The sequence below is a fragment of the Mandrillus leucophaeus genome, unplaced genomic scaffold, assembly GCF_000951045.1.
Source record: "Mandrillus leucophaeus isolate KB7577 unplaced genomic scaffold, Mleu.le_1.0 Scaffold1054, whole genome shotgun sequence".
NCBI lineage: Eukaryota > Metazoa > Chordata > Mammalia > Primates > Cercopithecidae > Mandrillus > Mandrillus leucophaeus.
This window is the reverse complement of record NW_012098699.1, coordinates 381,853-394,514: the sequence shown is the minus strand read 5'-3', so window position 1 is coordinate 394,514 and position 12,662 is coordinate 381,853. Positions and strand designations below refer to the sequence as shown.

Below are 12,662 nucleotides of genomic sequence, written 5' to 3'. Positions count from 1 at the left end.
GTGGCAAGAGCTCAGATCCAGATCTGACTCACCTGCCTGTGACTTTATGCAGGTTATTTAACTTTGCAATGTCCTTCCCTAGAAAATGATGCCTATGATTCCTACCTTCACTACATGAGATGAAGAACATGAAAGGGCCAGGGCATGTTTCTGATAGCTAAATTTCATCACGAGAAGGAAAATACATCTGCAAAAGCATTCCATTATATGATAGAAGGATGGTAGGTACAGTGCATGTAAGGAAAATAGATGCGTAACTCTTGAAATTTGAAAATGGCTTAAATAAGCCTGTGGGGAATATTTTTTAAGAATTAAGTTGATTCCTTTTAAACTGTTTTACTGAACTGACAATACATATTAAGTGCTTATCATTTATGCCCTTTAGGCGCTCACAGTCTAATTGATTAGTCACTCCTTTTTCTTTCTTTTAAAAAATAATTTTCCTTCAGTTTTACTTGTTGGCCTAGGTATTTTTTCTTACTTGGAGGTGATATAGGACCTTCTTTCTCTTATACTGAATTAATATTTACTCTATTGATTCCCAGGTCTGAGCATCTGGTTTTAGTTCTAAGCAGAAATGAACCCATTTTTCTTGGTGCTGAGTGAGCATTTCTTGACAGACCAGGACTCTCCAGTGCTTTTTGGAGGAAAGAGCTGACTATAGCAGAACAATGCTGAGGCATTGCCAAACCTTCAGAGGAGCACCTCGCTCCTCCCAGCCAGTGTCACGCCTGGTCTTCTCTGTTTCAGCTCTTCAATCCTTAATTGCCAGTAGAGGCATTTTCAAGAAAATGTTGAAGATAATTTCAGGAACTTAGGATTGAAATAGTAGGGCGATGTAAAGGATAGAATTGAGAAGCACTAACAGAGCTAAGGAGTGAGAGCTTTAAACAGTATTTTTAAATTTATATACAATTAGAAGAATAAATAGACTTATAGAAATAAATAGACAATAGAAGAATAAATAGACTTTTCATCCCAATTAGCTGGGTAATGTTATTGAATACTTTTTTATTGTAATCTGTGATAAAATGCCATTTATGTAACCAATAAGACATAGTGTGGCCGTTGAGCAAAGTTTGTGGTTTACCTTTGACCGTAGTTAAAACAAATGTGATCAATGAACAATTGGTGTTACAGCTGGATACAAGCAGGACTTTTTAAGAAGAGTCTTGAAATCTTTAGCTGAAGTCTTTCTCACCACTGTACTGAAGCTGAAAGTGTTTCAAAGCTAGTAGGCAGCCTTCTTTAGATGTATCTTATTCACTTGAAATTAAAGACAGAAGCTCTCCTAATCACAAAAATTCTTTTGCCATAATTAATAACTTGGGATTTTTAAATTGCTTTTGAGTACAGTAAGAAAATTAAGGAAATTACACATTTTGGATGTGCTCAGTACCTTACAACAGGAATAGTTTCAGCTATGTCTGTCAAAATGATGATAGGTATGCTCTACCTTTGATTTGAATACCCACTGTCTCTTCTGGTATATATCAAATTCCAGAGCTGAAGCTCCTCAGGGATATGGTACTGCTGGTTCTGTTATAAAAATGAGTCAATAAATGTATAGGCTGGAAGTGGCATTTACCAAGGAAATATGCCTGAAATGAAATGAAGACCTACTTTCTAATGTGCTTCTTTTTTAATCCTCTGCATACTGTGATGGAATCATAGGTTGATGCTCCAGGCTTCCCCTTGAATGAATGCCTGTGGGCTAGGCTAGAAGCTGTTTTCTTTGAGGTTTGTCTCCTGTCCAAACCCATGGGAAGCCCAAGCTCCTTTCGTTTTCATTCTTTTCTAACTCTAGTGCTTTTGAACACAGAACCTCCATCCTCCCACCACCCAAACTCCACATTCCAACCCCGTGATTTCATGGTACCCGGCATGTCTCCCCTGCCATGCCGTCAGGCTGCCTGCTGACTCTTGCAGAGGGAACAGATGGGAACATAAACTCACTGCAGAAGAGCAGGACACTCTCTGTATATTTTTAAGACCAGGTATCCAGTTCCCATTTAGAGGCTGTATTTTTTTAATAGTGCCTTGAAAATTGAACAAAACACTTCTTGTTAGTCTCGTTGCTTGATAATATCATTCCCTCTGCGCTAATGTATAGAGGGAACTAGTGAATGAAAAAGATGTATTAGATCATTTCTAGCCCATTCCCACTGGTCACGATACTTTTTTCCCACAGTCTCTTCTCTAGTGCTTTTCTCTTCTAGTTTTCTCAAAGATTTGTTTTCTCCATTTCTCCTGGGGAATAATTTCTGAGTTTGAAGATGGAGAAATATATGTGAAAATATTCCTATTTTTTTCAGCTTAAAATTCTTAGTCTTTATAATCCTTTACATTACCATAAACAGTCCCTTATCTTCCTAGGTCAAGTGTTTCAGGATGGTATTTTTTTCCTTTCCATTTATTAACTTCAGAGTTTGTTTTTCTGCTTTGCTTTCTCCCTTCATCAATCAGTCCCTAAAGCCCATTAATCATTTCTTACTGCACTGAAAATTCCTTTGCTTATTCCCATATCAGGAATCCAGAGCTGGTTAAGGTCCCTAGGTCCTGGAGGAAGCCTCAATAATAGGTACTCATTCTATGCTAACTTCTCTCTCTGTCTCAATTCTCAAGTAGGAATTATTTTTAAAATACTGTTTCTAGATTATGATCTAGGGATTTCATCACTTGAAAGCCTTTTATGTGTGTGTTTGTGATTTTGAGTGTAAGATTATGTTTGTTCTCAATTACCTGAAGGATATTTTTCATATCCTCAAAGCCAGAAATCATTTGGGTCTCCTCCTGAGTTCTTGGATCAAGCACAATTCTGGACCATGGAACTATGATGTAGCATTCTGTTTTAGGGCTGCCATCTTAGGAGTTGAGAGGAAAATAGACTGTACTTGTAGGATTTGGAATACTTGGGGAAAAGGTAGTGCCAAATTTAAGTAGCCTTGGCACTCACATATCAAAAGTAGATTAGCTCTCAGGAGCTAGCATTAGGTATAAAAAAGACTTCACATGGCTTGTGGCTTCCTGGATTGGAGGACTTAATATTATAAAGATGTCAGTTCTCCCCGAAACAATCTTTAGATGCAGTGTGATCCCAGTCAGCAACATCAACCAACACTTGCAGCTTCTAATCTGATCTAAAAAGAAGAAGAAAAAAATGAACAGGATTTTTTATTTTTTTCCTCTTGGGACTTGACAAGATGATTCTAAAATATATTGATACATATAAAGGGCCAAGGATGAATAAAGTACTCTTGAAGAAAAAGAAAGTGGAAAGCCTTGCTTTAGTAGGTCCCAAGATGTATTTTTAAAAAGCAATGTGATACTGACACAGTTACAGACAGATAGACTAATGAGTCAGAATTGAAAGACCAGACCCTTTCCAGATTCTTCTTACAGGGATCCTTGATTTATGATGGCGATGGCATTTCAAAGCAGTGGGAAGAGACAGTCTTTTCAATAAATGGTGCTAGAATAATCAGATATTCATATAGGAAAAGAAGAAGAAATTAGATGCTTACCTCACACCATATGCAAAAAACTCCAGATGGATACAGACCTAAATGTGAAGAGTAAAGATAAAACTTTAAGGCGCACACACACACACATTGTATATATGCATGTGTGTGTGTCTAGCTATATGTATATAGCCGTATATGCACACACACCACACACACACACACACACACACACGTGCACCTTCATAACTGTAGGGTATTGAAAGATTTCTTCTATGATACAATAACCTGTTATCAGAAGTTATGTATTTGATTCATAAAATTAAGTACTTGTCTTTATCAAAAGATAAGATAAAGAGAAGACAGCCATACAATAAGACAATATTTGCTCTACATGTAATTGAAGAATATTAGCATCTAGAATATGTACAGATTCTTAAATCAATAAAAGACAATCCAATCTGAGAAAAACAGGCAAAATAATTTAAATAGGCTTTTCATAGAAGAGGAGGTAAAAATAGCTAGTAATCATAAAAAGAGTCCCCAACTTCTTTAATAATCAAAGAGAATTAAACCATAATGAGATTCTACCTCATTTCCATCAGATTAGCTAAAAATAAAAAGATTGCTAATACCAAGTGTTGATGAGGATATGGAACAACAGGAACTTGGTAGAAAGTGTATAATGTTACATACTTAGGAATAGTTCACTGCATTGAAGTACTACAGTTGAAGATACATATACATACCTTATGACTCAGCAATTCTGCTCCTAGCTATATACACTAGAGAATCTTGGCTCACTAAGATACCTGTATAATAATGGTCTTTTTTGTCCCTGTAATTTTATTTTGCAGATTTTTAAACTGACTGAAAAATTGCAAAATTAATACAATGAATATGATAACGTCTTAATAGATGGTAGCTAAGCAAAGCATAGTAGCTAGTAGAGAGAACGTACATGGGCTTTGAAGTCAGTGATATATGGCTTGAAACTTCAACTCCACCACTTACTAGCTGTGTGACCATGGGCAAGCTAATGAAATCTGTGAGCCTCATGTCTCTCATCTATAAACTGGAGGTAATAATATACCTACCATATTAGGTATTATAAGGATTAAATGCATTAATATATGTAAAGCACTGGGCATAAATGCTTGCAACATAGTAGTTCAGTAAATTATTGCTGCTTTTGTTGTTTTGTTTTCGTGGTGGTTAAAAATGATAATGATGCATTTTATTTTCTCAGGGCCTTTTAGTTACAGCATATTACTGATACATACTCATTTTTGGTTTTTCACGATGGAATGTATTACAAAATAATTCAGGGGAAAAATAGCAATTTTTTTTAGTTTGTATTGCGTTTTTTTTCTTTTCATTTTCCTATTATAACTTCAGCATTAGGAAGTACAAACCAAAGGGAAAATATGACCAGGGTGCAAATGTTTTTTATAATTTAAATAATTATATAGAATTAAAATTTCCTTTTGAAGAATTGAAAACCCAAATATGATTTTATTAAAAGTAAAAGGAAACCAAGGCATAGAAAATTTAAATAACCTTATTAAGAAGTAATATTAGAAATAGGGTATATATTTTCTAATTTCTAGCCCAAGATCTCATACACTAAATTATGATATCAAAAATATAAACAAAAATCTTAAGGCAATAGCAGTAGCCTTTAGCACTAATGCTAAGGCCTTCATTTCCTTAGCTGCAAAAGAAATTAAATCACATGAAAAACTCTCGAGGCCCCTTTAATCTCCAGTGAAATTTGATTCTATGTCTGAAGGCCTCCTCATTGACCACCAAACCTCAGTTACCTTTTCCTCTTGGGAATTCCTCTCTGAACCCTATTCTGTACCATTCCAAACTGGTCATGATCATGTTACCATGTTATACCTTTACTTGCCTTTTCATAAACAATATCGTCTATCTCCTATTACATCACATTCTCTTGGGGATGCAGATCTTTTCCTTTTTTTTCTTTCTTTCCCTTTGTTTTTTGTTTTTTGTTTTTTTTTTGAGACGGGGTCTCGCTCTGTTGTCTAGGCTAAAGTGCAATGGCATGATCTTGGTTCACTGCAGCCTCCACCTCCCGGGTTTAAAATTCTCCCACCTCAGCCTCCCAAGTAGCTGGGATTATAGGCGCACCACCACGCTCAGGTAATTTTTGTATTTTTAGTAGAGACCGGGTTTCACCATGTTGGCCAGGCTGGTTCCAAACTCCTGACCTCAGGTGATCCACTCTCCTTGACCTCCCAAAGTGCTGGGATTACAGGCATGAGCCACCACGCCCAGCTGCAGATCTTTTCTTATGTGTCTTTATATTTGTACATGTTTGAGTGCAAAAACATTTTTAATATCTATTTTTTTTTTGTCCCTAGTAGCACCTAGCATAGTGATTTACAGAGTAGGCCCAAAATAGATGGATGATGATGACTGTCAGATTGTAGTTTACAAAAATATAACTAGCTCCCATAGCTATGATAACATGGGCATAGGATTCATGGGATTCTGCCTCAAAAGCAAATATGTTTGTTTTCCTTTGTTCCAGAAAGACAGCAAGAAGCGAATATTTTCTGGCATTCAACCTACAGGAATCCTCCACCTGGGCAATTACCTGGGAGCCATTGAGAACTGGGTGAGGTTACAGGATGAATATGACTCTGTATTATACAGCATTGTTGACCTACACTCCATTACTGTCCCCCAAGACCCAGCTGTCCTTCGGCAGAGCATCCTGGACATGACTGCTGTTCTTCTTGCCTGTGGCATAAACCCGGAAAAAAGCATCCTTTTCCAACAGTCTCAGGTCAGCTTCTCAGATTAGAACTGAGAAAACTTTTATTTGCAGATTATTTGAGGAAAAAATGTTGAATGGTTCACACAGCCCCTGCTTGTGATTTTTAAAAAGTGTTTGAAGGTGACTTTTTCAAATGTGATTTTTTTTTCAGCTTAATGTTTTACTTGTGTTTATATCATTAACTATCATTATATTGTAAGAGTATTTTTCAGCTTTTCCTCTACTGTATTTGGTAAGTTTATGATGCTTCATATACCAAATAGTTGTGTTTCATGAGTACTTCTAGCCCTGGAGTTGTTTTGCTATGCTGGGTTGCTTTCAAACTGATTGCTTTGTATTGTTGACTAATCTCCTTGTGATCAGGGATAGAAATTAGTGACCAATAGTTTTATGTAATTCCAATGTTGCTTTATTAGATGTTGTATTTGGAAGGTCTGTTGGATAATTCCCACTGTTCATTCTTTGTGTAATAGTTTTTGAGAAGATTTGATAGCACAAGTTGGGAAATTGGAAGACAAAGTTTCAGTGTCTTGTGTCTAAGCCAAGAAAGGCTTCATAGTAAAGCCAAAATATTTGACTCATATCTTCACTATGGATGAATCAGTTTATTCTTGGACAGGCAGATAGTCTGGTCTAGAGACAAGGCAATCAAGATACACCCTAGAAAAAGATAAAAATTCTAACTAGATCGTGCCTTCATTATGTATCTGCTTTAACCTTAGGACAAAGCCCAGCCAAGGAATGGTATGTTATACATGCTATGGTATATGTTAACATGCGTGCATATATGTAACCTTCTTTGATTGTACATTTCTATCATTATTTTTATATATGTTTTGTTATACATAAAACGTAATGTAACGATTCTTACAGAGCAGACTGTTAAAAAATATGTGATAAATGAAAAGAGTATAGTGATCCCTTGGCATCCAAAGAGTGTTGGTTCCAGGACCACCAAAGCTACCAAAATCTGCAGATGCTCAAGTTCCTTATATAAAATGGAATCATATTTGCATATAACCTACACATATTCTCTCGTATACTTTAAACCATCTCTACATTACTTGTAATAACCTAATACAATATAAATGCTCTGCAAATAGTTGTTATACTGTATTGTTTTTTAATTTGTATTACTTTTCTATTGTGGTATTGTTATTTTTTGATGCCTAAATACACATTAATTTCATATATATATAAATTTTTTAAATTTTTAGAGATTAGGAGGGTGTATGTGCAGTTTTGTCACATGAATATGTTGTGTAGTGGTGAAGTCTGAGCTTTTAGTGTCCCTGTCACCCGAATAGTGAACATTGTACTCAATAGGTGATTTTTCAACCAACATCCTCTTCCCCACTTTTGGAGTCGCTCTGTATGTCCATGTGTACCTATTGTTTAGTTCCCACTTATAAGTGAGAGCATGCAGTATTTGTTTTTCTGTTTCTGAATGATTTCACTTAGGGTAATGGCCTCTATTTCATGTTGTCCTCCATGTTGCTGCAAAAGACATGATTTCATTCCTTGTTATGATTGTGTAGTATTCCATAGTGTATATATAGTGGTGGTGTTATTTTTTATTTGTTGTTTTTTCCTAGTATTTTCAATCTGCTGTTTGGTTGAGTCCATGGATGCAGAACACACAAATTCAGAGGGCCAACTCTATGTTTAAAAAATAAATGCAGTTATCAACTTTGTTGCCAGCTTGGAGATAATTTGATAAAATAATAGAATCTGATCATTAAAAGGACCATAAAGGCAATTTACTGCAACTTCATTCCTTATAGTTGGTCAGGAAGGCTTTACTTGCACATGACTTTTCAAATTCAGTGTTGGACAAATCCAGTTACTATAAAATACTTGCTGTTATTGACTGAATATCTACCTCCATATAATTTCCATTCGTTCATTTAATTTCTGCTCGGTAAAAAACACAATAAATCAACTCTGCTTCCACACAACTGCTCTTCAAATACTTGGAAAGACATTTATTATGTACCATTTGTATCTTACTCTGTAGGTCCTTACCGTATAGGTCTTTCCTTCTACAAACTAGCTATCCCAAGGTCTCTCGCCTTCTTGGTCATCCTCTCTCAAAAGCACTCTCATCTTCTTTCTGAAAAGAACGTGCCTCAAGCTTCACATCCATTGCCAGCGTTGGAGAGCTGTTCATCATTAGAGCCACTTTTTGAGTCACCTAATGCATTTTGCAAAGCACATCATCTTCACTTCATCTAAGCTGTTTTTAATACAAGCTGGCTTTTGATCCTTATCAGATACTATTTCTAAAAATTATATTCCCAGCCACAAGTACCTATTTCCATACTTCTTGTGGATGAATGTCTAATCTCCACAAAGTAACCACTTGCCAGATTGCTTTTTAAAATGGTCTTTAATATTAAAGACTTATTTACAACTACATCCTATACTTGCATTTTGAACTCAATCTCTCAGGAATGATTACCATATTATAATTTTTTTCTACTTTGTAAAGGATTTTAGCAGTGACCTTCATAAGCATCTAAAATTTGCAATAATTGAGATATTTTCTTCCATGTGGTACTTTGTTGTTCAAAATAGCAATTGAAAAAGTAACCCACTATATGGGAGACTTTGTAAAGACTTCCCCATAAAGGAGGGACAAAATTCACCTTCTCTTAAAATGGAACCTAATGAGCTCATTGGATCTAGGTCTGAGAGTGGAAGGGGCAGAGTTGACTGGTGTGTGCCTGTCTTCTCCTTATAGCTTTAATGCAGTTGTAAAGCTGTTTAATAATTCGCCTCTTTGCCATCCCTCACTTCAGCTCCATTGTGGAGAATTTTCATAGTTTGCCAGCAAAATTTAAGGGAGGCACTCATCTTGCCTACATTATACAATTTGTCTCACAAAGGCAGTATGAAAAATTTCCTCAGGTGTCTTTGTAACCTAAGATAAACTTGGTTCTTAGCCATTTCATTCTTTGACTCAGGCAACCAACCTTATTACAACTGTATGGATGGATGGATGGATGGATGGATGGATGGATGGATGGATGGATGGATGGGATATTTTATCAGGCTTTCTTTCCCCCTTTTTAAAAAAATGTAATTTAATTTAAAAATGTTTTTAACAATTTATAACAGTAGAGAGAATAGTATACTGTACCCCATCTCTTGTTAACATTTTGTTATTTATCTCACTGATGTTACTTTCTTTTCTTTTTTTTTTTTCTTTTTTGAAAGAGAGAGAGGGTCTTGCTCTGTTGCCCAGCCTGGAGTGCAGTGGTGTGATCATAGCTCACTGCAGCTTCAAACTCCTGGGCTCAACATCCTCCTACATTAGCCTCCTGAGTAACAGCTGAGACTTCAGGTGTATTCCATCATACCTGGCTTTTTTTTTTTTTTTTCCTTCGAGAAATGGGTCTCACAACGTTGCCCAGGCTGGAATCAAACTCCTGGGCTCAAGTGATCCTCCCAACTTGGCCTTCCAAAGTGTTGGGATTATAGGAATGAGCCACTGTGCCTAGTCGATGTTATTTTCTTTGTTGAAGTATTTCAAAGCAGATACTGCACATCATGGCATTCCAATTCCTAAATATTTTAGCGTGCCACTATAAATCCAGGAAATTTTCTTACATTACCATAATACTGTATGTCACCTAACAATGATCATTCCATATTATCATCTAAAACCCAAATTACCCTGACTCTCCCAAAAATGTATTTTATAGTAGGCTTGTTTGAGTGAAGATCTACCAAGGTTCACATATTACATTTGTTTATGGATCTTAAGTCTCTTTTCTTTATGCCTTTTGATTTGTTCATCACACTTTATTTCCTGTAAAGTTAGTCCTGTGCTTAAAAATAATTAAAACTTTGATTTTTTATGCTTCTACTTTTTTTCTCACCTTTGATGTATTGATCAAGTTTTCTTTTGTTTTCTATAAAGTTAGTTCTTTTGAACTTCAAAATCTTAGTTTTTTAGTTGCTTTCTCTTTACACTAATCTGTGTTAGCTGATGGTTAGTGACTATAAACTACTGTCCCACATAATTGCTCATCACCATTTTCATTAATTTGAGTAGAAGCTGTGCTTATCTACTGCCCATGGATTACCTAGAAATGACCATTAGACATCAGCTCCATTAGAGTGGCCATAATGCCTCAGTTTGTTCATGGATGCTGATGGAAAGGTCCTCCTCATGCCTTATCTTTACAGCCATGAAGGCATGTATTGGCTTTTGCTTCTTAGAACCATTTTCAGGTAGAAGTATAAGTGAATAAACCAGTCTTCTGGAAACAGTTATTATCTTAGCAACATGACCCCATTATTTACAGAGTTCTAGTAGGTGAAAAATCATCATGGCGATGACTTAGGTTTTGTAATACAAAAATCAATAATCAATAACTGTCTTTTTTTCTTTTTCATTTTCTTCTTTTTAACAGGCAATGCTAGGAAGAATATTTTCTTTTTTCTTTATTTTAAATTGACAAATAAAAATTGCATATATTTATGGTGTACAACATGATGCTTTGAAAGATGTATACATTGCAAAATGGCAAAATCAAGCTATATAACATATCTATTACCTCACATACCTATGTTTAAGTGATTTTCAGATATACAATACATTATTATTAACTATGGTCACCATGTTGTACCAGAGATCTCTTGAACTTATTCCTCTTGTCTAACTGAAATTTTGTGTCCTTTGACCAACATCTTCCCATTTCCTCTTGCCCCATTCTACTCTGCTTCTATGAGCTCGACTTTTTTAGATTTCACATATCAGTGAGCTTATGCAGTGTTTGTCTTTCTGTGCCTGGCTTATTTCACTTAACAAAATGCCCTCTGGGTTCATCCATGTTGTCATTACTGACAGGATTTCCTTTTTTAAGGCTGAATAGTATTCCATTGTGTGTATATACTGCATTTTCTTTTTCGGTTCATCTGTTGATGGACACTTAGGTTGATTCCATATTTTGGCTATTATGATTAGTGCTGCAATAAACATGAGAGTACAGATGTCTCTTTGACATACTGATTTTCTTTCCTTTGTATATATACCCATTAGAGGGATTGCTGATTTATATGGTAGTTCTGTTTTTAATTTTTTTGAGGAACCACCATACTGTTTTCCATAATGGCTGTACTAATTTTCTCACCAACAGTGTGCATGGGTTCCCTTTTTGCCACATCTTTGCCAATACTTGTTATCTTGTTTTTTGTTTGTTTGTTTGTTTGTTTTGAGACGGAATCTCGTTTTGTCAGTGGCACGATCTCGGCTCACTACAACCTCTGCCTCCTGGGTTCAAGCAGTTCTCCTGCCTCAGCCTCCCAAATAGTTGGGATTACAGGCACCTGCCACCAAGCTCGGCTAATTTTTGTATTTTTACTAGAGATAGGGTTTCACCATGTTGGCCAGGCTGGTCTCGAACTCCTGACCTCAAGTGATCTGCCCAAAGCACTGGGATTACAGGCATGAGCCACCACACCTGGCTTGTTATCTTTTTAATAATAGTCATTCTAACAAGTGTGAGGTGATCAATCTGTGTAGTCTCCAATAGAGGGGCTGCTGAAAAGAAAATAATCATATTTTCAGATCTATTTTTAAAAAACATGCTTATTAGGAGACTATTTATTTACGATAGGGTCTCACTCTGTCACCCAGGTTGGAGTGCAGTGTGGAGTGATAGCTCACTGCAGCCCCAAACTCCTGGGCTCCTCAAGCAGTCCTCTTATCACAGCCTCCCAAAGTGCTGGGAGTACAGGTGTGAGCCACTGTGCTTGGCCAGAAAACTATTTTTAAATGTGTAAGGCTGGCAGGACGTGGTGGCTCACACCTGTAATACCAGCACTTTGGGAGGCTGAGGCAGGTAGATCACTTGAGGTCAGGAGCTCCAGATCAGCCTGGGTAACAAGGCGAAACCCTGTCTCTACAAAAAATACAAAAATTAACCAGGTGTGGCATCGCATGCCTGTGCTCCCAGCTACTCAGGAGGGAGGCTAAGGCAGGAGAATTGCCTGAACCCAGGAGGCAGAGGTGGACGTGAGCGGAGATCACGCCACTGCCCTCCAGCCTGGGCGACAGAGCAAGAACTTGTCTCAAAAAAGAAAACCACAATGTGTTAGTTTACCAAGGCATTTCATGTATATGACTTCTCTCTTAATCATCAAAACAGTCACAGGAATTAGATATTACTGTTATCTTTCACCTAATGAATAAATTAAGGCATGAAGAGATTAAGTAAATTGCAAATGTACTTAAAATGATCTTTGAGGCCGGGCTCGGTGGCTCAAGCCTGTAATCCCAGCACTTTAGGAGGCCGAGACGGGCGGATCACGAGGTCAGGAGATCAAGACCATCCTGGCTAACAAGGTGAAACCCCGTCTCTACTAAAAAATACAAAAAACTAGCC

At 36.7% G+C, this 12,662-nt stretch overlaps 1 protein-coding gene across 3 annotated transcripts in view; it reads left to right on the top strand.

The window, feature by feature from the left end:
• The window catches only part of WARS2 (tryptophanyl tRNA synthetase 2, mitochondrial), a 111,306-nt gene that overhangs the window by 58,659 nt on the left and 39,985 nt on the right, over positions 1-12,662 (top strand). For 2 of the 3 annotated variants that reach the window (XM_011982187.1, XM_011982196.1), the window contains exon 2: positions 6,019-6,276. In XM_011982187.1, the coding sequence (XP_011837577.1) occupies positions 6,019-6,276 (258 nt within the window). The remainder of the gene's footprint in view (positions 1-6,018; positions 6,277-12,662) is intronic. The other variant, XM_011982190.1, reaches the window with a different exon arrangement.